This window comes from Mauremys mutica, chromosome 3, assembly GCF_020497125.1.
Source record: "Mauremys mutica isolate MM-2020 ecotype Southern chromosome 3, ASM2049712v1, whole genome shotgun sequence".
NCBI classification, from domain to species: domain Eukaryota; kingdom Metazoa; phylum Chordata; order Testudines; family Geoemydidae; genus Mauremys; species Mauremys mutica.
Genome location: NC_059074.1, coordinates 149,146,781 through 149,171,835, shown reverse-complemented (window position 1 = coordinate 149,171,835; position 25,055 = coordinate 149,146,781). Strand labels below are relative to the sequence as shown.

Below are 25,055 nucleotides of genomic sequence, written 5' to 3'. Positions count from 1 at the left end.
ACAGTATTTTTATTTTGTTGCTAAATAGTCAGCATAATAAGTATGTTACCTAAAGCTCTATTCAGAGCAGTACTGATTTTTGGCCCAGTCCTTGAAGTCTTTAGTCACTGACTTCACCAGGACTACTCATATGAGTAAGGGCTGCAGCATCAGTGGGTAAAATATTCAATAGCACTGAATGGGAAATTTTTAAAGGCACCTGACTTTCAATGGGTCTTCAGCACCTGAATCAAATCAGCTGGGTGTTTTGAAAATGCTATGTGAAGTCTTTCACAGAAAATGCTAATAGTAAACAAGAGCCACATTGGCCTGTGGTACATAACAGGAAAATGTTATTTATTTTTTAACTTGGCTATGTTGCTTTAAGTGACACAGTGCAACACTAGGAAAACTAAGAAATTTAAAAGTCAAATAGAGTTATTTAAGATGTTTATTTTAAGCACTTTAAAGTGACAATCAGCTTCATCTATATTTATTGTTTATCCAAGCTTAAAGTGCACCTGATCTAAGGTGTCTGAACAGGTATTCACAAAGCTTGTAGGTGAGGCCCTCAAAATCAAGTTTAAACTAAAGTGAATTAAGGCCAGTTAAATTCTGAATGAGAAAGTCCACACAAAGGGTTTAATGAGGTCTAACTAATGTGCTATAACTTCACCTTTAGCTAGTTTGGATTAATTTTCCTGAGTGTCCCTATGCAGATATGATCTTAAAATAACAATATTTTTAAAAGATACACATTTTCTGACCTGTTCAGAAACCTCAGATAATGAAAACTTAGAATTTTAGAAGTCACATTTACTCATTTATGATGTTTATTTTATTCACTTCTTTCAGCCTGCATAAAGACGGTTTCAATTTCATGGGTATTTGATCTACTAGATGAAAGGCTGATTGGTTTTTTCTGAACCCCCCCTCCTTTTTTTTTTTAATACTTGGTGTAACTGATGTCATGAATCCTAAAGCTGTTACAAATAGGCACCTTTCAAAATATCTGCACATAAGTTATTAATCAAAATATTATGAAATACAAGTTGCAGTAGAACACCAAGCAAGACTCCACTCTTTACCAGCTCCCTGGAAGAGGGAACACCTTTCCTCCAGCATTCTGCCCTCAATCTCTACAGTTTATTTGCCAATATTCACAAACATCCAAGGATATTAACATGCTCCTTGTCCAATTCTGATGTGCAACTACCAACTCTTACGCAATTTCCTTTTTAGGAACTACAAGTTCCTTACTTTGCTGCCCTTTTAATGACCTCCCTGGATCTTTTTTCAAGACTTCAGAATTTTTTTTTTTATTAAGTCTGTTATTGGTTTTAATAACTCCAGGTTTGGGCAAAAGGGGAAAAATAAAGCACTTCAAATACTTCCCTCTATAAAAATGCTGCAGTTTTCTGCTTCCTATAATTTAAATGCTCTATTACTTACCTCAGTTATCTTAAGCAGTTTGTCTTCCACTCAGTGGTTTTAGAGTCATTTACTTTTTAATATAGCATACTCTTCCTTTTAGAGCCACAGTCTCTCTAAACTTTGACAAAATATGCAGATTTTAAAATACTGTATGCAGAATTTTTAATTTTTTGGCGCAGAATTCCCCCAGAAGTACATTTTACAAAGATAAATTTCTCATCTTTATAGCTATGAAAAGAGCCTCCTAATCATGAGCAGATGCAAAATTGCTCTCCTGAGTTATTAGAGAGCCTGAAATAATAGCTACTAGGAAACTATGACTTAAGCACATAACAGCGATACTGGGTTAGATCAATGGCCCATCTAGCCCAGTGTCCTATCATAGAATCATAGAAGATTAGGGTTGGAAGGGACCTCAGAAGGTCATCTAGTCCAACCCCCTGCTCAAAGCAGGATCAATCCCCAGACAGATTTTTACCCCAGTTCCTTAAATGCCCCCCTCAAGGATTGAACTCACAACCATGGGTTTAGCAGGCCAATGCTCAAACCACTGAGCTATCCCTCCCCCCGTCGTCCAACAGTGGACAATGTCAGGTGCTTCAGAGGGAATCAACAGAACAGGCAATCATTGAGTGATCCATCCCGTCATCCACGCCCAGTTTCGGGCAATAAGAAGCTAGGGACACCCAGAGCCTAGGGTTGCATTCCTGTCCATCTTGGCTAATAGCCATTGATGGACTTATTGTTAGGGTTGCCAACTTCCTAATCACACAAAACCGATCACCCCTGCCCTTCCTTCTGCCCCGAGGCCCCTCCTCATTCCCCCCCTCTCCCTCATCACTCGCTCTCCCCCCAGCCTCACTCACTTTCACTGGGCTGGAGCAGAGGGTTGGTGCGGGAGGTGGTGAGGCTTGGGCTGGGGGTGCAGACTCTGGAGTGGGGCCAGGGATGAGGGCTTTGGGATGCAAGAGGGGGCTCCAGGTTGGAGCCGAGGGGTTCGGAGTGCAGCAGTGGGCTCAGGGCTAGGACTGGAGGTGCAGGTTCTGGGGTGGAGCCAGGGATGACAGGTTTGGGGCTGGGAGGGGGCTCAGGGCTGGGGCAGGTGGTAGGGGTGCAGGCTCCAGGAGGGAGTTTGGGTGTGGGAGGGGACTCAGGGCTGGGACAGGGGTGTAGGAGGGGGGTGTGGTGCATGCTCCAGGATGGGGTTCTGACCTGGGGCAAGGGGTTGGGGTATGAGAGGGAGTTTGGGGTGTGGGCCTCAGCTGGGCAGCACTTACCTCAGGCAGCTCCCGGTCCATGGCACAGTGGGGCTAAGGCAGGCTTCCTATTTGCCCTGGCTCCATGTGGCTCCCGGAAGTGACTGGCATGTCCAGCTCCTAGGCACAGGGGCAGCCAGATGGCTCTATGCAGTGCCCATACCTGCAGGCACCGCCCACGCAGCTCCCATTGACTGCGGTTCCCAGCCAACGGGCACTGCGGAACCAGCGTGCAGATCTTCCCTGATAGTCCCTGTGCCTAGGGGCCTCAGAGACATGCCAAACACTTCTAGGAGCGCTGCGCCACTGATCAGACTTTTAACGGCCCGGTCAGCAGTGCAGACCCGAGCCACCATGGCCCCTTTTCGACCAGGTGTTCCATTCGAAAACCGGACACCTGGCAACCCTACCCATCCTCCAGGACTTGCCCCATCCATCATTTCAAAATTGACTCTGAAACCTAATGGCAAAAAGATAATATTTTATGGTTGATCATTTTAAAAGAGAGATCCAGCTAATCCAGTGTTGGATGAAGTAGCAGTTGTGAGGGAAAGAATAAGTCTATATGCAGTGGCTCCCTTCAGTGCTACTCAACTGTATATAACTTTCTGAGTCCATTCTCTGAAGGAACCCTGCCGAATGGCTGGAAAGAGAAAAGAAGAGAAAAAAAAATCCGTGACGGCTTTTATGTCCCAAAATCTACCCCAAACTGTTGTGGGCACTGGACAGAAGATATAATATATAGGCCCTACCCACATATCCTAAACAATCATCATTTGGCATTCTTCAAAAAAGCTGAACAATGCTGTCCTAATCGCCTTCAAATTGCCTTGCTGGGATAGGATCTCCCTGAGATTTCTGGGTGTAGTTATAGCTCATCCTCACTTTTCTTCAGCTTTACATATCTAGAAGATTGGGATGGATCCTTTCTTTTCTCAACTGATTTACCCTCTTTTCACAATTAACCCAAACCCAATGGTGCCTGCTGACAGGATTGCCTCTCCCTACAACATTTCCTGCGGAAACTATCCAACATTTACAACCACTGCCCCAAAACTGCACAGCATGTCAAAATGTCCCCCTGGATCCAGAGTTTGTTCCACCGGGTGACAAGCAATATCATACCAAATGCAGAGCATTCTTGCATCACCCACCACCTGGAACTAGACATGCTGTGACCATTCTCTGTAAGATCTATCTACCTTTGTCTAACAAGCTTTCCACTCATAGAAATGTCTCTAAACTTGTTATAAAAATCACTCATTCCGTTTTCAAATCTCATATGTTTTTCCTGACCTTATTGCTGAACTGCTGTGGCCAAATTCATATGCACACTCAGCTCAGATACTTCCTCGTCTATTTGTACCAAATTACTCCTCCCATATCCAATTACTTTCAGTAGCTGCTCCATTTTAGCATTTTGAGCAGTTCTATGCAGAACACTTTGAATTATTAATATACTTGACAACTTCTGTATGATACATTATTTTTCTAGTTTTAGAAGACCGCTGGCTCCCTGTAAAATAAAAAAATAGCACAGTTTTTATATGGTTGTTTTCAGGTAAACTTTGCTCCAAGTTTAGGTTTAGCAAAATTGAGTTTTCACTGAAAAAAAGCTTTTACCTTAGATTTTAATCTCTTCAGGCTGGGACTGTATCTATACAGCACACATGAACACCACTGAACAAGTAGTAATAAATACAGTAAAGCCAACAAAAGTGTTCATGATTGTTATTTAATTCCAGTGAGAAACAGTTTGTTAAATAACTATTCCCCACTAGTTTTTAAAACCCAAATAGTGTAGTGCTGTGATAAGGCATGACAACTTCTGTGTTAAATTGGCTGAACCTAAGTAAAACTGGTTAGCCTAATTTATTTTCATTGTCTAAGTGAAGAGCCATGCAAATAGTAAGCAACTTACATGGTGAAATGTTATATTTTCTTTTTAGTTTTCAGTTTTAATACTCAAGTGTGCTACTAATCGCTACTAGGAAACTGGTTTAACATCTATGATATAACCCAGTGGTTCCCAATGTGGTGACCGCGGGCGCCATGGTGCCCGCCGGGGCATCTATGGTCGCCCGCGTACTGGCCAGCGGACAAGCATCCGCTGAAATGCTGCCAAAAAGCAGCGTCACCAAGAGGCGTCGCTGCCGAAATGCCGCTGATTTTCAGCAGTGATGCCTCTTGATGACGCTACTTCGGCGGCGATGCCTCTTGACGACGCTACTTCGGCGGCGATGCCTCTTGACGTTGCCGCTTCTCGGCGGCATTTCGGCGGATCCTTGTCCGCCGGCCATGATCTTCGGTGGATCGTCGTCCGGCGCCCGTCACCTGGAAAAGGTTGGGGACCACTGATATAACCAGTGTCCCTTTGAAGAAGTTACATTCATGGCCATGGTCTAAATCCACAAATTTCATTTGCTTTTATTTCAGATCCTTCTATATCACCCTTCCTTTTCATTTTAAGCATCCGATAATATTTTCTGCCAAACATTCACCAAGACAAATACAAAAGCTTAGCCTCCTGAACTAAGCAAACTCCACTAGAACTTTTCTTTACAAAAATAAAACTATCAAGGATCTCTCTGAGAAGATCTAAAACATTTCCACCCCTTCACAGCTTAGGGCAACTTCTTAGAAATCTGAAAATGAAATCTGTTCCAAAGCAGTCCTCATTTCCCATAGTGCACATGAACATTGGTTTGTCATGGTAGAGCTGCTCATGTGTGTTCTGGCTTTTTGAAAAAACACAGCATATGAGAGCTTTTAAAAGTTATTGTAGAAATATTAGGATCATCTGCATATTTATGAAGCATATACAATTTTGGGCCTAGCCACTTGACACTGCCTGTTTAAAATTTGTCCCTAAGCTTTACGCAAATACACAAGATCTGAAATTCGATGGGTAGAGGACAAAGAGATCATGAAGTGAACTAGGTCACCTGAAATGCATGGCCTTAAAATAGAGGTTTCATCGTCTGACACAAGTGAGAGGACCCAGCATTCTCCCAAGAAATGAGAAGAGAAAAGGTAACCAAATTAAATTAACCATCAAAACATCTATGTGCCTTACTGAGTAACTACATAATCTTATCGTAAACTTTTTCCCTGCCTTCCCCCACATTTTTTTTGTGCAAGATTCTAAATTAATCCTGTATACTATGCAAATCTGTGATGCTCTTAATCACATCTGGCCAAGAGAGATCTCTACGTACAAAGCATTAATGTAACCAGTATTCATGCGAGAGACCTCCAACATAGCCTGTAATTGCTACAGGAAGTGATTGATGCTGGTATTTCAGTAGGTAGCACTTTTCATTCTGCAGCAAAACCAATCCAACAGCCCAGCACAGCACAAGTGGGAGATCTGACGGTACTTTCTGTAACAGGTGTCAGACATAGAATCAGGGCAGGATACCAAGGCTAAGTGCATTCTGGTCTATCTAGCCCCTCTCTGTAGTTGCCACATTCCCACAATGCAGGTGATTATATTTCAAGTGGCTTGTGCAGAAATCCTCAGACACGCTGAACTATATAAAATGTGACTAGTAAGTCAGCATGTAGGCTTTCTTTAAAGTCAACTTGTTTGAAGTGTTTAGAGTAGCAGTTCTCAAACTATGGGTCGGGACCCCAAAGGGAGCCATGACCCCATGTTAATGGGGTTGCCAGGGCTGACAGACTTGCTAGGGCCTGGAGCTGAAGCCAAAGCCTGAGAGCTTCAACCCTGGGTGGTGGGGCTCAGGTTACAGGCCCCCCCACCTGGGGCAGAAGCCCATGGGCTTTGCCTCCCCCTCCCCCCCTGCCCAGGGTGGAGGGACTTGGACAAGCTCAGGCTTTGGTTCCCCCCCCCCCCGGGGTTGTGAAGTAATGTTTGTTTTCAGAAGTGGGTCATGGTGCAATGAAGTTTGAGAACCCCTGGTTTAGTGAGGCAACAGTCCTTCATCCACTGACAGGCAAGGGACTACAGCTTTCTACTGGTTAGTACTTTGTTTTCTCTAGCTTCTGTGCTCTGGATGAAAGCATTAAGTACTAATTTCAATGTTCAAAGTTGTCACTGTGTTAGTATGACTATTTTCGTGATGTAGCTCATATAAAATATTTTACAATCATCAGTCTAACTTCACAATATGCACTAAAATAAGGGAATCATGGCAGCATCTTATACAAGCCATTTTGCTGTTTTCATCACAGATCTACTTTGGGAGACCACAGAGAAACTGTAGAGACAGGGCCAGAACATTATCTTCTTTGCTTTTTACTTATCTTATCTCACTGAGAATGGAGGGGTTAAATCCAATTACTATGCTTATTTCATCCAATATTCACACATGGGGCAATCAAGGCAAAGTGGGACATCACGCCCATTTTCATGCAGAGTGAACAACAAGGTTCCTATCTCAGATTAGTTTATGCATTTGTGAAGAAAATCATAGTCAAAGACATTGTAACCATGCACAGAGTGATCATAAACAGTAACAAACAAAAATGAGCCCCTGTTCTATTACCTCATACAGAATGCTATTATTCGAGCTACATGGAACTTTGTTAGCACAGAGGAGAAACTATTGATTTTTAACCACCTAATCTATCTTCTGCGATATGCTAGCGTTGCAAACTAAAGGATCCCTCCTGCATCAGAGAAGAAGTTATTTCAAAATAATGGTCCATTTTAACAGGAGGGAGCAGCTTTAATGACTTAAGTTTAAACAGACAAGACCTGTAATTTGCCCATAACTTTTCAAAGTTGTTTATTTCTCCATTCTATAGAGGACAGAGAGTGTCCACACACAACTGGGTTCCCTTGGCTGAGTGTTTTTAGAACTTTTCAGCATATGGCATCCTATTAAATCAAATCTAAATAATGAAGATGTCAATCACAGTTTTGCAATCACCAAAGCTTGAATATTGCAATTCCCATAGGCTGAACAAATACAATAACATCAAATCCCCTTGAACTTTTACTTTCCGACCTCTCACTTCAAAACAGCTATTCCACCTGCTCACACTACTCCCCATAGTTGAGGCCCTCTCTTTATCCTGCCTGCCTCAGACCTCCATAACTGCAGAATGTGCTGGAAGTGGGAATGATATTCTTTCATTGGTGATGACTCATCTCTTTGAGCTGAGTGACTAGCCCTTCACAAGCTTGCCTTAAAAACTTCCTTATATTTTTAGGTCATGAGTGACAGTCTCTGTGAAGTATTTTGACACTTACTAGATGCTACATAAAAATATTAATAAAAAAATTATGATTAGAAGGAAGATTGGCTGTGGTTTCTTTTCCCTCCATTCAATCCCACATCTCAGCCTGTCTCAAATGTCCTCCTGGATGAGTCTTCATCAGCTTGAACTTTACATGAGATGGTTTAGTCGTGTTATGGGGGGAAGTTTACATTTTTTCAAAATTGTTTGCATTTAACACAGATAGAATCAATATGTACTTAATACAATTTTAACTATAGGTGGAGCTGCCAGCTCAGCCTATGATATCTTGCCCTAAAGACAACTTTCACCATGAGAATGTTTTTATATCCAGAGTCTGATCTGTGACAAATTGTGCCACATGACACTAATGGAAACAAGTTGTTGTGAGAGACATATGAATACGTACATTTTCAGCTAAGTGTGGTGGTTTGTCCAGCTAGCAAGCAAAATAACTGTACAAAATAGGTGAGAGACAGAAAGGCCCAGCAGGAGGAAGGAAAGCATTACTAATTATTTAGCTAGTAAGTGCCAATACAATTTTCATCCCCCTCTCCCAGGACTAACCCAGGAGTGGCCAACTCGTGGCTCCGGAGCCACATGCGGCTCTTTAGAGGTTAATGTACGGCTCCTTGCATAGGCACTGACTCCGAGGCTGGAGCGACAGATGCTTACTTTCCAATGTGCTGCGGGGTGCTCACTGCTCAACCCCCGGCTCTGTCCCAGGTCCTGCCACCACTCCACCCCTTCCCCTAAGGCCTCTGCTCCTTCCCCCTGGCTTGCCATGCCCTCGCTCCTCCCTCCTCCCCACCAGAGCCTCCTGTGCACTGCAAAACAGCTGATTGCGGTGGGCGGGAGGCATGGGGAGGGAGGGGGAGGCACTGATTGGCAAGGGTGCCAGTGGGCGGGAGGTGCTGGGGCCTGGAGGAGGGTAGCGGATGGGGGACTGCTGATGTATTACTGTGGCTCTTCGGCAATGTTCATTGGTAAATTCTGGCTCCTTCTCAGGCTGGCCACCCCTGCCCTAACCCTCTGGTGCTCCATTTTTGCATGATAGGATTGAGACAGAGACAACTGCTAATCATCAGCAATACAAGTATCTATGGCACATTCATTTACTGAAGCCTTACTGATTAAAATGTCTTAAGTTTTACGCTTAAAAAATTAAAAACCAAAACTGATCACAGGGTGTTCTTTTAAATGACAACTATATCAGCAGAAATGCTATCAGAATGGCTTATTTCATCAAAACTAGGTCTCAACTGCAGAAACTTCTTACAAAAATGGCTGTTTTCTTCCTGAAAATTGATCATTGTACATGAACATTCTGATGTATTATTATAATGATCATCAATTACATCCAATCAGTCTAAACAATGACAGCTTGTATACAGGCCATTTCTTTTTTGCAGTGATGATCCTTGATCAGTAATTATAAAGAAATTAAGGTTCTCCATAACTTGCAAAATCTTCTAACTATTTTCAGTTATAAAAGCTAGTTACAGCTGAACTCCAGTTATGTATCCTAAATTAAAGCCTACAACAATGGTATTTTAACCAAAGCCAGAAACTGATTAGCAAATCAGCAAACTGAGGTGACGGCATTAAAAAGAAACCTCTGTACCAGTAGGGTAACCAAATCAATTTCCAATGTCAGCAGCCTCAAGAATTTAATGACATTTCAGCTACATGAGCTGAAAATACTGAAAAATAAAGTTGAAAATTATAATAAAATCCACTAGTGTCTGCCTGTCAGGCAGCAGTAAATTTAAAGCACCCACTGCAAATACCTAAAGCCTTCATCTGGCCTAATTCTGTCCAGTTTAAGTTTCCAATTACTGCACTATTTCAAAAGCAAATGTTAATATACATCATTGCAGAATACTATCAGCTCAACATGTTATATAGCTATAATATAAAGGTGGTCACCTGACTGTGTATATTTAGTCAGGTCCCAAGTCAAGTGACCCAAAAACCAGAAAAGGAAACAAGCTCAGTTCTTCATTTTCTCTCACCACTCTTCTCTCCCCCGCCCATGCTTTGTTTAAACAGTATATGGTTTACAGAAGTGTACATGGTCTAGATGTTCACAAGTCAAGAGCACATACAAAACAAGCAGTGAGGAAGGAAAGCATCAAAATAGCAAAAGGCTTGTTAAAATTTCATTCGCACCTTGTCACTGCAGTCAGACCCACCACCTGACACCATTACAAATGCAGTAAAAAAACCCCAATGTTAATGAAACATTAAGGTTGAGAAGTGAACTTTATACTACTTAGGAAATTCAAAGGTTAAGCTTCCCATAGCAAAATTAACTCAAACACCGCATATACTGGTATTTAGGTTCGTCAATTGCTTTTTCTGCAGTGTTGCTGTTGAAACATTAAAGGCAGACGGTCAGGATAAATCATCTTGAGATAAAGGTTATCTAAGGGTAGTTTTTTCTCCAAGACAAAAAATGCTTTGAGTAATTTAAATATGATGTCATTAATATACCTTTTAAAAATATGAATTGGTTTATTGTAAGAAATGAGAACAGTCAAAATAATTTTAAGAAGTGATTAAAAATATTTAAGAACCCAGAGTACACTAGCTAATAGAGCCAAATTTGAATAAGAAAAATCACAGGGGAGTCTTGTTCAGTAGTGGGCTGACCAGGGAGACAGACCAATACTAAATCACAGAAATCAAGGCCAGGACAGACACATAGTCATAGGGCCCAATGCTACAAACCCTTATGCAGGTGATTAACTTTACTCAAGTGAGAAGCCCAGGTGATTTCAGGATCATAAGAATAAGGGACAAATTATTAAAAGTGAAGTAATTATATTAATATTGTTACTTTTCACTATGTTATTTACTTGCACTATTCAAGTTGAGTGATGCAGAAAAGAGACTAGTCAATTTCCCCTTCAGGTTCTCATATAGTACCACAATACGGCTCAGATTATTTCTATTTGCTATGGTGTTGTAACTATGTTGGTACCCGGATATATAAAGATATTACCTTACCTACCTTGTCTCTCCTATTTCTTTTGGCATTTTAAAAGTAATGGAAACATTTTTACTGGTCTTAGATTTTACTCCCAGGTGAGATCTAATATTTATTTCTTGCATTCCATTCTCTTTAATGGAAAGAAAATCTGTTGCTGTACCAGCAAAGTACCTAAAGCTAAAGAAAGTTTTGCCCAGAAAAAGGAAGAAGAGCATCTTTCCTCCAGGCCCCATGCAGTTTTTAGTAGAACCACCAGCTTCCAGGTCATTAGGGGAGGAATTACTAAATTAACCAGTTCAACTTTTTGGGCATGCACGCACCAAAATGTAAACAATTGAAACAGATACTTATGTAAGAAAAATCGAGGGGAGGGGGGAAATAGAGTCCTAAACCATGTTCTCCTTTATTTTTCAAAGGCGGAGGGGACAAGTCGGGCCTGGTGGCTTGTCACTGGATGCCTGTGGTCCTCTATTTCAAATTGTGCACATCCTCAAAAGGTGCAAAACCTCAGGGCAAGGTATTCTTGAACTTAATGTATGCAATGATTGCTTATTCAAAAAACAACAGTCAAGGAGTGCTGGCATTGATGGGGAGTGCAGGGAACATCTGGGCCATGACAGACCTGTTAGGTAAAGCCTGACTGGTCCATCTTTACATTGTTTGGTTGCACACTTCCAGAGAGGAACGTGCTTATTTAAAAGGGTAAAATGTCAGTAGAGACCATGGATTTTGAATGTTTAACTTGAGACATCTCAGATCTGAGTTTCAAAAGTGCTGAGTATTCACAATTCCAACTGAAGTCAATCAGACCTGTGCATGCTAAGCACCTTTGAAATTAGGCCCTCAGTGTTAAACTGGACTCTAAAGAACAAGCAACCAACAGTAGTGATCATTTTTAAAAACGTGTTAGTTATTTCAAACTCTGCAAAGGTTGTATACACTGAAGGCCATAAATATAGAATATGGATTTTTTAAAATGAAACTATTCAAGTTGCCAGAGTACAAGAGAGTGAACACTTTAGAATGGAAAACTTTTATATATATTTGCATAAGTTTGTCTAAATACAGTTTTGGGTCTGAAATGAGGCATAATAATTTTCAGTCCATAATAGGAAACAGAGAAAATTATGAGCCACCAAAGAGAGGATTTTATGACATCAACAGGACCTCTCACTACAATAAGATCCCAGTAATTCAGTTGCCTGTTTATATGTGCATGCATGCCATAAGGCGTAACATTGCACCTCCACCCCACAGTGTAAGCAGGGGTACTAATACCAGAACTGCTCAGCTACAGCCCCAATGCCATTTGGCAGACTTTATTATTATTATTTTTGAACTTGTGGTTATTTCCTTTCCATACCAATGTTTTTCGCTGGCACTGTATAATTTAAATTAGAGATGTACCTGTAAATGACTGAAGTTTAAATATAAAATATCCTAGAACAGAAGAGGGATTTTTGTTAATGTAAAGCAGTAAGGGATAGTATGTAAAGCTTCAGCCGATTGACTTTTTTAGATGAGATGTCATCAGGCAACTGAGTTCCTAACCCATGAATCTGGAGTTATTGTTATAAGGATAGGAGATGGTATTTTAAATATTTTAATTTATTTTGAAAGAATGAAGGCAGAGTGGTTTACTGTACAATGACACACACTGCATTGTCTCTTCCTTTTACTCTTTGAACCTGTCCTTGCAAGTCATTGTGGCAGGACAGGAAGTGCTCACTTTTCACCTGGCAGCTCTCTCTAGCCTTGCCTGTATTACTCACATGAGAACACAAATAGTAAAATGAGATACTATAGCACAGAATAATGGATAATAATGGGATCCTATCTTCATCATGGAGTGCTGTAAAACCTTCTGAGACTTGCAGATATGTAATGCAGGCAGTTCTTGCTCTTCTGCTCTGCATTTATGACAGAGAGTCGTAGAAATGGAGGAATGGAGGCAGAAGTTAAATAACTTTCCCACAGTCATGTTACAAATCAGTGTCGGAGCCAAGAATATACCCAGCCCTCTGGTCTAGCCACTAACCCAAGCTCCTTCCTCCCTTTTAAGTTTCATGGGAGCAAAGTGACGGATATTCTAAAACTGAAGAAGGGAAACAGGATACGTTGGAGAAATCTGACTCGATTTTATTAGATCCCTTACTGCTCAGATTTTCAACAGCAAGTGATATTTTGGCAACAAAGAACAATGCCAAAGAGCAGCATTAGCATAAGCAAGCATTAATTTGCTGCAGTCTGAGATTCTTGTGCCCAGACATGCCCAAATAAAATGTTTGGGTGACATGTACATTCAACTACTCTTATTCTAACTGGTCTACAGCCACCAGTCTCTTGTGATATATGGAGAAGGGAACAAAATACCCTACTGTTTCTACAGCATACTCGCACTTGTGGGTGTGGTACACAGGTTGAAAATTTAAAAAAAAAGAGATAGACCTGGTGTCCAAAAGAGATACAGCTATTCAACCAATAGAAACTACCAGTACTTGCAAAAGAAACAAAAGAACTGTTTAGCAAGCATTAAATGGCACACTGCCTACATCTAACATCCATCTAAATAAACAGAGGAGCGTGCTATCAGAAAACATAAGAGAAATTACAAGCATTAAAAAATATTCCATCTTCGCCCCACAGGCAATTATGAGACTCGGAAAGTTTTCTTGCAAACTAAAAAGGAGTCAACTTGCATCAAATTAACTGAATTATTTCTAAGGCAATTTCATTTATTTGTACATAAGTATTAAATGCAGAACCCCACTATTCAGCAAAAATACTGGAAGATTTCAAATGTAATTATAAATTGCTTTCTACATAACATTCAAAAAATGACAAGTTAGCATATAGGGAGACTAAGAAGCATATTTTGATCCATCATAAATGCCCTGCATTAATTATACCAAAACCAACTACTCATTCCATGTTTGAGAAAGATTTCAGGCAGTGAAATGACCAGTTTTTCAGTCTTCTGAAGGAGACTGAATAGGTTTCAAAACTTTTCTAGCACAAGATTTTCCTATACAAAATTTGAACAACAAAGATTGACACAGGATCCAACACTCATACTGGAGCAAACTTTTTATGGGAAGGGCTCAAAAAGACTCTTGCTCTTTCAATGTAGCATGGACTCAAAATCAATTCTAAAAAGGAAACCACTGGATGTAAAACTGATGAATGCTCTATTAAAGCTGTACCAAACTAAAATCAGAAAGTTATTTTCTGGTACCAACCATTGTTAAAATACTATCAATTAAAAACCAAAAGTCATTAATAAATCAACACGTGTTAATACACACCGAGTCCAGCTTTAGAAACTGAGTGGGATAAGGGGGGGATTGTTTGGCTTTTTTAAATTATTTAGCATCCCAGATGTAAAGATTGGATGAAGTTTTCCAGGATGGTCCAAATCTGTGCTAAGATTTTCTGGGTTAAAGAGAAAAAAAGAAAAAGAAAAAAACAACTGTTCTCCTAAAAACCCAGTGAACTAATTTTGTCACTGCTATATTTTTTCCATTCTTGATGCACACTAAAAAGTAATACCAGTGCATTTTTTAAATAAAAGACATTACTTTGTCTAACATTAAAATCAACACCTGCTCCTGCAAGCTGTCATCAGCAATATCAGGCCTAAGATTTAGCTCCTTTCTCAAGCTAAAAATGTGTTTCAATGACCTGCAATTGATTTTTTTTTTTAAAAACAAAACATAATTGATTCTCCAACAAGCTAGACTGCATGATATTGATGACATCTTGCATCAAAATAGCATCTAATCAACAGCTAGGATAACCATGCAATATCAAATACTGCGGGATTCCTCTGTAAGTGAGACAACTTTACATACTTTAAAAATACATATGCAACTTACTCAGACATTTTTCACAAACAGCATATAATTAGAGATCAAAACATTGCTGTCATGGTGACAAGGCCAATCTCTGTAATATATGCATATTGTGAAAGCTGATCTTGTTTTAGTGATTAAACCAAATGAGACAGGACTTTGGATTCTCTATGATAAAGAGCTATTCTGTATTTTTCTAACTGCTCTCACTCTAGTTCTGCTTATTTCTTTTTTTTTTTTTTAAATAAAAAGATACTTTGAACTTCTATAGCAATTTTCATTCAGGAATCTCAATGTGCTTTACAAACATTAGTGGCATGATAGATAAACATACCCATTTTAAAAGGACAAAACCAAGGCACAGATGTTAAGCAGCTCATCCAGGGTCACAGATTATGTCTGTTAAAAAGCTGGGAATGGAATTCAGGAGTTCTATCAGTTTCTTACTAAAGTCATCAAATAATGCTCCCGGCTCTTTTTATCAGTTTGCCTGGTTGCTTTTTAAAACTGCTTTAAAACAAACAGTATGCACGCATGACCATGTGTACAATTTATTCTCTACAGGAGAGTCTGCATAGAACAAGTGTTTTTTATCCTTTTTTATTAATTTATTTATTTAAAGCCATCCAAATTGGGCAAAATACATTTTTTTGTAAAAACAAGCTTTTATAAAACCCAAGTCCAACAGAAATGTTTTCAAAATTATTTAAATGCCAATAAAAACAGTCTTTTTAAAACAAATTAATATTTCCCTGAAGCGTTTACAATCCAAACACTGCAGCACTCAGGACTTGAAACCTAACTGCCTGCATTGATCTCCAGTGTTCAAGTTAAGAGAATGCAAGAAGTGAGCAGGATAAATAGCGAAAAGTGAACTGGATGCTTATGATTCTGTTTTAATAACCTAAGGCAGTGGGGTTCCCAAACTGTGGACTGTCAGAACATCAGGAGCCCACAGAATACTTGCTGGAACTAAAAAATAATTAAATACTTTTCTAACATACTCTTCCATGTTCACAGGTGCTGTAGTTGCCACATGGATGTTATTCAATTGCCAGTGAGAAAAGCGAAGGTGGTGCACACAATTGTGAATGGAAGAGAAAGCATCTGAGTCAAGCTCTCCATTTTGATAGTAATCCTTACTACAAACATTTGAAAACTCTTCATTTAAGGCATAATTTGTAACACAGCTAAAGGACTGTTTACAATATATGGGACCAATCCTATATTTCTTGTGTACTTATGATTCCCAATGACTTCAATGAATGCAGGATTTGGCCATATGATTTTTTTAATATGATGGTATCTCTTTAAAATCTGAAGTAGTAGTTGGCTGTTTTTGCATGAGTCTACAGAAACTACTCAAATTCTACTGGATGCCACTGTCAGCTCTGGCACCTAAAACAAACCTCTACCTGAAATCATAAGGTGCTAGTCATCCACACAGAGGCTTCATTTTCAGAATCATTTTGCATTTGTCACTGGCAATGTCTCCACCTATATTTGTCCACATATTCTTTCAGGCCCCTGCGGGTCATTTTGTTTTATAAATAATAGATCAGGAAATACTCAGACCTGGGACCTTTTAGAATGTTTCGCATCTGGAGAAGCCAACTGTCACCCCACAATCACAAGTCCCATTTACAATTTCTTCTAAAAATCATAACAGGGCTCTTATCAGTAACCCCTGCCCATACTGCACTGACAGGAAAAAGAATATCCTCTTAGTCATTTGAGTAAGACAAGTGGGAGGGGTGCCATTTTCTTTTTAAAAAAGGGGGAGAGGGGCGACAAGTCACACTGGTTCACTTCTCCACAGATTATCTGAACACATGGCTTCTTTCTGAGGTCCAAAAGAGGATCTCATCACATGATCACAATCAACATTATATACTTCTATTCACTGCAAGCCATTCTCCTAAAACATCTGCAGAATACGTACGCCAATGTACTTATTTTAGTTAACTAATCCATCTTCAAAAAATGCTAATTTGAGAGGACAGGAGACAATCATGCTGCAGCTTCAGGCTCAGAATATAAACAGAAAAAAGGACTGTTTTCTTATGAAAACATGGTACATCCATCTCAGATATATGCACTTAAGTGCTGCCAAAAGAGACTTGCATTTATCTGTAGATAAAGTAATCTAATTTCAAAGCCATTCTTAAATCTGAGAGAAATTTCGATGCCATGTCAATCAAAATATTCAAATCAAAACCAAGCTCCTCAATGAAAATATGTAACCGACTCATTTCATGACAGTAGCAGAAGTTGTGTGTTCTATGGCTAACTCCTTCCTTTGTCAAAAGGATGGCATGACTTAAGGAAGAATTAGCTTTTAAGTCTCCACTTTTCATTACTTCAAGGATGTAGTATTAGAATCCTTTGAGCTCCATGTTCAGAACAGTTTATATAAACATTTGAGAGAGTTTGGTGTCAACTAAGATTAAAAGGGATATTTAAATTTATTATGTAAGTTATGCTTACTTAAAACTGAGATGTACATTGACAACACTTTGTCTCATGGACTATATTCATTATAAGATTTTAGAAGAATTTGAAATGAACTGAAACACCTCCAATTAAGTCAGTTGAATCAATATTTAAAGCATAACATATCTACAGCACAAAACCAGTGTCAGGTTCTTGAGTGATACATATTATATAGTTGTACAGTCTATTTTATTAAACAGTATAAAAACAGAAACATTTTGTACTTCTGACTATGGAGCAAATGTTAGCATTATTCAAGTCACAATACTTTCAACTTACCACAGTTTGAAAAAAATACCAGACACATACCATTCAGAAGCCAATAAGACAGACTGTAGATGGTCTAGGACAAATGACTTCAGTGCTCCCAAACTACTCCAAGCTTCACCAACTAGTAGAGTGAAAATGACTTGCTCCTTGTCAGTTTACATTCAGAAGATGATCTTTGCTACAAGCTTTCATATAGAAAAAATTGTATTATGGAGAAATTAATGGTTTAGGTGACTGGATTTTTCACCCCCTGGCTTAACTGGAGAGATGAACAGATCTCTAGTTCACCAAGCATACCAATGGGTTTTTTTAAACCAGATTTTTCATATGCCATCTGTTTTTTGTTCATTTTTTAGAACAGCAAATTCAACATTTGTGCTTTGTCTACTCTCATTTTTGCTTCTCCAATTCTGAACTTACTAGTCCAAATGAAGAAGTTATTCCCTATATCCATAAAGAAGAGGTTTCTGCAGAGAAAGCTGATTTACTACTTCAACAAAATATGGCTCTATGTGATAGGCCAGCAATTTCCACTTCAATGGTTCAACTTCAGCAACAAACGTACTTGTGAAATAGTTTAGCTTCAGTCCTGAAGCTGATACCTTGTGGCAAGAATTCCACAGGTTGTGTGCTGTATTCAAAAGTATCTACTTTTATCAATTTTAAATTTACTATCTTTTGATTTAAGTGGATGTCCCTTGCATCTGACTTACTTGCTCTATATTACTTACTTGCTCTATATTATTCATTATTTTATATAACTCTAGTTCAAAGAGAGAACATGATAAAAGAATCCCAAACTGTTTCATTTTCCCCTCATATTGAAAAATTCCCATGCCTCTGATCATTTTCAATATCTTCTATGATGAAACCTTATGCAAAGAATTTTAGTTTCTCTAAAGTGTCTTTATCATCCTTACTTACTTTCTTTACTTCCTGATAGTCCAGTGGATCAACCCATTCTCTTACACGGCTCCCTCCATTTCAATATAATACCTAACTACAAACCCATGAAGCTGGCGCAAGACAGAAAGTAGTGGAAAGACTTAATTCAGACCCATCTTTGCTGCTGAGACAATGGATGGAAATCAAAGAACAGAAGTGAATATCTAGCTCACAGCAACTGTTGTAAGGCCTTATTTATAAAGTGCTTTGAAACACTCATGTGGAGATACTAAGAGATCACTGTTCATGAGTTCATATCTAGCAAACCAGAAATACTACATTCAAGTATTTGTCACACTGATACACACAAACACAAAACCAGATCATAACCACTAACTCAAGCCATGTTAATTACCAGTTTAAGCCTTGTAAAGCACCCTGATAGATGCCCCATAAACCTTTGTAATAAAATAAGATGTCTCCTTTCTTTAAAAATCATGTTTTGGCTCTCCTATCAGAGAATGAGTTTTCACTTAAGTAAAAAAAAACAAAAAAACAAAATAGTGATTCAAGGCAGTGATTTTTTAGCTTTTATGTTTTACTATGGATTTAAATCAATTCACCCCATTAAGTGTGAGGAAACAACAGTTTTGGTTAGAGCTAGACCTAAAGTAGGCTTCCTTGCCACAGCTGTGTCAATATACCTCAATTCTGACCCACAGCATCACCATCCACCCACAGCTACTCCAATGCACCTCAACTTTGACCTACAGCATTCACTGCCATTCTAGTCCAGACTTCATTGAAGACTCCAGTGAACACAAATTGTAACAAGCTGTATGGTAGTTCTGATGTGAACTAGAACAAATCAACAACTCATTCTCTAATGGCTTGCTCCAGAACTTGAGGCCCCAGATAGAAAAGACACCACTAATCCACTGCACCACCTTCATCCCAGTGGAAAAGCATTTTCACGGAAAGGTGTATATTTCTACTATGGCCTGTCTATTCAAGCCTGGTTTAAGCTGCAAGGATGTGGTGTTCTGGTACCAGTTAAAACAAAATGAAGCTTACAAAGGCACCTTTAGTTAGGTAAGGATGGGGACAGGTGTGGACTCCAGAAATTAGGAGGAGGTTTTTAAAATGATCACCCAGGGTCCTTGGAGAGAGAGAGAGAAAAAAAAGCTTCAATCTCAAAGTTAAACACTGGCCAGAGAGAGCTTTGTTAAAAATCAAAGGATTTTCTTTTTTTAATATAAAAGAAACAACATATTTGATTAGAAAAAAGGAATGCTTCAGTGATCCACAGTCAGAAATTAATCACGTAACTGAAATTTATATTCTGCTGATCAACTGCTTCATACTATATTAGACAATCATCAAAAGGGCCAGGTTAATGTGGCAGCAGCATGGTAATGTACTAACAATGAGAAGATTTAGATTCAGAAGTAAGCTCTGGATTCTCCCAGGACAGTAGAAAGCTTGGGGTTGAATGTGTTGTCATGTATAGGATGCAGGCAGTGTCAGTGAGAGGCAGGATAAGTGGTAACATCCTACAGAACCCCTGCTGGCCTGTTCTCAAAGCAGTATTGCCATCAGCTTTGGCGGAGTACAGTACCCTTATAAGTTGCCAGAAATAAGATGGGATGAAACTAATCATACTGTGTTTTCAATCAACTTCCTGCTGGCAGCCACCATTTCAAGAATGGAATTCATTTGTTTTATGCTTATTAACATATTTCCTTCTTTTCTGGTTCTAAGGCATTGCATACAATACCTTCAATGTTGGTATGTGCTTTAGAGAAAATAAAAACATTCACTAGAACACAAATAAAGTTGTCAAGTTATTTCTTTGACTTCTCCCTTCCCCACAATCAACTCCTAGAAGTCCAACTGGTATTTCAGCTTATAATATTAACCCATGCATGTGACTGCTTAATCACAAAGGTCCCAGTCCTGCAATGAGCTCTGCACAAATGGATTCCTGTCCTTGTGTAGAGAAAGCCCTTCCAAAGTCAGTGGGGATCTGCCCACATGATATCCAGAACAGGATTGGGTCCTAAATTTGAGCAAAACAGCTCTAGGTACCAAGAAAAATGGCTTGATTGGAATATGTATGGCATAAGGTATAAATTTCTGAAATCTGCAGCTCTAAAAGAAAATAACCAATGCAATCTGTAGTCTGCGATTCCAAAAAGCAATTGAAAGAACGGAAGAAGTCCAGTACAACTGAAACTCCAAATGTATGTTGCAATGCTCACACTGCCTGAAACTCGACAAAGCTTATGACATGCTATAATAAAAGGAGGAAAGAATAGTGAAGGTATTTTGAAGATATTGGAAGCATAAATGCTTTTGTAAATGAAGTTCTAAGAGATTATTATAGACTAGGTTTGCAGATTTAGGCTGTCTGTTTGGATACCTGAAATGATTCATTAAAATGTAATGTTCAACCCAATGCTTCATTTGACCTAAAGGATTTAAAGGGATTGTTCTTTTTATTTTATTTTTTAAATGATGCATAAAGAATAACTGAAAGGTATTTTTTGTTTTTCCCCCCTTAGAAAAAAGGAATGTCAAGTCTGGTCTTACTAGAAGGCCTCTGAGAGCTTTCAGGGATTGTTACTGTGAGCTTTAACAAAGATTAACATTTATAATTGAAGTTAATCATTGACCTTAAATAGATGTTTAAAGAAAGTTTTACATATAGTCTGACAAAAAATCCCTTCCCCCTCAGTTGTTCAGTTCGCAGTCTCTTGTATCATCACCATTTTACTAGTTTTCTAGCAAATATCCAGTACACCACCACAGAGTCTTCCAGCCTAGACAGGACCTAAATTTCTAATATAAAAACAAGCAAAAGTTTTTTTAAAACTCTTCAGACTTTTATGCATCAGTTTGAGTATTGGCCTGCTAAACCCAGGGTTGTGAGTTCAGTCCTTGAGGGAGCCACTTAGGGATCTGGGGCAAAATCAGTACTTGGTCCTGCCAGTGAAGGCAGGGTGCTGGACTCCATGACCTTTCGGGGTCCCTTCCAGTTCTATGAGATATACCTATCTCCATATATTATATCAGAAAGCAGCAACAAAATATGGAATCCTCCCTCCCCCCCCGCCGCTTTTGTACATCACATCACTTTTTAAAATGTGTGTTTCCTGAACTCCTGACATCAAAGTTCACCTAAAGACAGATTTTAATGCTAGGACCAACTGTAAGTATTTTTACATAAAAGGCCTTCTTTATTTGCAACGCTCCTTTTCACATTTTTCTTACTATGCCAAATGTTTGTGGATTACTGTAGAGAACATTCACTTTAAGCAACAGCTAGTACTAAACATTACACAGAACTTCTATGTTTCACCACATGAAAATAATTACAACCTTTTCATATTTAGCCAAGACCAACTTCCTGGAGTGCAGACTAGCCCATTGGCTTAGCATACATTGTTCTACCACAACAGTGATTCAGGATCAAGGGCTGCCTTGAGAGAAATTTTGATAATTAGACTAGTGAGGAACAGGGAACATTGAACAGCCAGAGATTTCTGAGAGAAAAGAGTGAGATGTGCAGTACCTACTGCCTGTCCACTAATACAAGGATCAAGATTCCTCCCAAGGCTGGTGATAAGCTGAATTTCCACTAGGAGGACTTGCCAGCATAGCTACAGCAGTACAGCTCTATCAGCAAACCATTTCTAGTGTAAACAAGGACAAAGAAAATGAGGACACGTGTGTCTTCAGGGATCAGACCTACACATGTACACAAGCCAACCACTCTACAGGATGCTTAACAATGTTGGCCTCTGATAACTCAATGAGGAAAAGTCTAAGCCTCTGAAAAAACAATCTTTTTCTTTTCTTTTCCCTCTGATAAAGTATATTTGTGTTCTGGAAAGGTGTCAGATTGACAGAACGTGAAACTAAAACCCTGTTTAGCAACACTACTGGTAGAGAAGGTGAACTTTTCCATACCATTCCACTGCCAATGTACTTCAACCCTGCTGGAATTATATCCCTTCAAAAGGGGGCAAATTAGTCCTAATTGTGATGGGTGTTTATGTGATGGGGAGAAATATCCATCAATATATAGGCAGCATCTTTAAAGGGCCATTTTCTTCATAGCCTCATTTCACCATTTGAGGCACCAGATTTTACAATACTCTGATGTCACAAACATAGGACACTGAACTCAATACAAAGTTCAGCATGAAAAGAGCTGTGAGCTGAAGTTGTCATAACTCCTTCAGTGCCTTTGTACATCATCACTGATCACAGAAGCCAGCGCATCATAATGGAAATAGTAGCAACTCTTTTTTAGTCATGTTATAGAAAGCATGAGGCATAAATACAGGGGCCTAGTAAATCAAAAATAAAATAATTTACTGTATATTTACAATATGCCTTGTAAGTTCACTCCCAATGGAACCATCGTATTTGTCAAAGTTCAGACTTGTATCATAACTCACAAATGGGATTTAATTTAGAATTCTGCCATTCCAATAAAATCAAAGGTAGCCTATTGACTAGTGACAGCTCTAAATCACTCTTAATATGCGTCCTTCTGCTCCTCCAGAGTACCTTAAATCGCATTATTTAAATCCCAAGAAGGTACAGTCATAGACAGGTATAAATCTCAGGTGGACTCCCACAAGTCTACCCAGTTACATATCCTTTGAACACTCCATAAATAAGAACTTTAGGGACCCACATCTTCACCACACATATTAAAGACACTTTTTGTCCATGTCTCAGCCAGCACATTCCATATGTCACAATATATCTGCTAAAAACCGATAATGGAAACATTATTACCAGGCATGGCCCTGGAGAGCGAAAGAAGAATCAAATGGGCAGTTATGTTTTTTTCCTCCAGCACAGAGGAATGACATTTCCCTCTAAAAAACAGGATTAGCCAGCAGATGACATGGACCATCCCTAGCATGAGGCCTGCTGGGAAGGTTTTATAAAGTGGTAACAGGACACCTTCTATATTGCTATTCATATATACATGGCTGTATATGGCTCTTTACAGACCTAAAACATGACAGACTGAAAGGGGACCTAAGTTACATGCTAGCCATATCTATGAAAGGCTGAAATTCTTGAAAGAATTAAAGAAAGTTGCCTGCTTGCCACTTTGCTGATGCCACTATTATTCCACCTGGGGGCTCAGAAACAAGGTGTGTTCGTTTAAATTAAACTGAACATCTAGAGGGATGAGCAGAGAGAGGCATTGAAGCTGCTCCCTTCAGGAAATTCTCTACAATTTCTAACGGCCATGGGGGAGGCCACACAAAGGTCTCAAAGCTGTGGGGGGAGTGGGAAGGCAGTAATACATGGGGATGACTGAATACTAATAAGGTGATAACTAATACAAGCCACAAACACACACAGATGGGGACCCCACTACAGAGAGCTGTTCAATATCTCGAAACGAGAATACAGACGGGATATTTTGGGATCATTTAGCTGCTGTCGCCACCCCTACTAAGCCACTTGTACTTGTAAATCAGGAGCCTGCCACCCCCTCTGTGATGCAGCAAATACAGTCACATGCCTGGGGGAGGGGCCCCTCTGACAGGGGAAGCCCCCCCGCCGCACAGCAGGGGCCACACGCCACTGCCCTGAAGCAATCCAGACTGGGGTGGGGTAAGGGGGGTGGGGTGGCTCAGCCTTCGTGACAGGCCCGAGGGGAGACCAATAATCCCGGCCCCAACCTGGCTCGCCGTCCCTGGCCTTAGTCACCAGGCCCGGCTCTGCTCCTGCCCAGCCCCACGGTGTAGCCCAGACCCCGGCCTCCTCCCCCGGGCCTCACCCCTCCCGGGCCGCACTCACCCCCAGAATCCGCAGGGGCACCGGGGCGGCAGGCTGGGCGCCTTGCTGCGCTCGCTGCCGGCGTCTCCCATGGCAGGGCCGAGTCTCCGGCGGGGCCGCGTCGCCGGGGCGGGGGGTCGCTGGGAGCGGAGGGTCCGGGGCTCGGAGCCGGGATTCCAGGCCGGTCAGCTGGAGCCGGGCGCTACCACTGCAGCGGCCGCGGAGGGGACGGAAGAGGAGCAGCGGCCGCGCCCGGCGAGGCCTGGGGGGACACTGAGCTCCGGGCGGCGCCCCTCCCTCTCCGCGGCGGCTGTGACGAACCTACTCTTGCCGCGAGCCGGACGCACCCCCTGACCCAACAATAGCCCCAGCGCCTCTCCCCGTGGTGCGCGGGGTGGTATCGCCCGGCCGCTGGCTCAGGTGGGAGTGGCGCGTACCATCCTCCTGCGGTGGGGGAGGTTGGAATAGAGCAGGGGCGAGGGCCAGGAGACGGTAACTGCTAAGGGAGCCGATAGCCGGGAGCAACGAGTCGCATCCGGCCCCAGAAGGTTCAGGGGCAGCGGGGACAACAGAAGTACCTAGGGAGGCCTCCCTCCCACCACATGTAGGAGGTGGTACGGCCCGGGAAGATGGACCTCGGCCTGAGAAACGGGGTGAGGGTTGGCGGGTGGCGCATGCGCGAGGAGAGGGAACCCGGAAGTGGGCACGGACCCGCCTTGTCCCGGGAGGTTCCCCCATCTGAAATCCAGCCCGGGCGGGCTCGTGACCGAGAGCGGGTCTGCGGGCCCGGACTCCTGGGTTCTGCGTCCGGACCCCCGCCCCGCGTGTGACCTTGGGCTGGTGCTGCGGCCGGTTCGCTCCCGGGGGTGCCCG

At 40.9% G+C, this 25,055-nt stretch overlaps 1 protein-coding gene across 2 annotated transcripts in view; it reads right to left on the bottom strand.

Annotated features, from left to right (window-relative positions):
- ZFAND3 (zinc finger AN1-type containing 3) overlaps positions 1-24,328 on the bottom strand; it is a 257,521-nt gene extending 233,193 nt beyond the window's left edge. For both annotated transcript variants that reach the window (XM_045009923.1, XM_045009924.1), the window contains exon 1: positions 24,204-24,328. In XM_045009923.1, coding sequence (XP_044865858.1) covers positions 24,204-24,274 — 71 coding nt within the window. In that variant the 5' untranslated portion in view covers positions 24,275-24,328. The remainder of the gene's footprint in view (positions 1-24,203) is intronic.
- Positions 24,329-25,055: the final 727 nt, after the last annotated feature.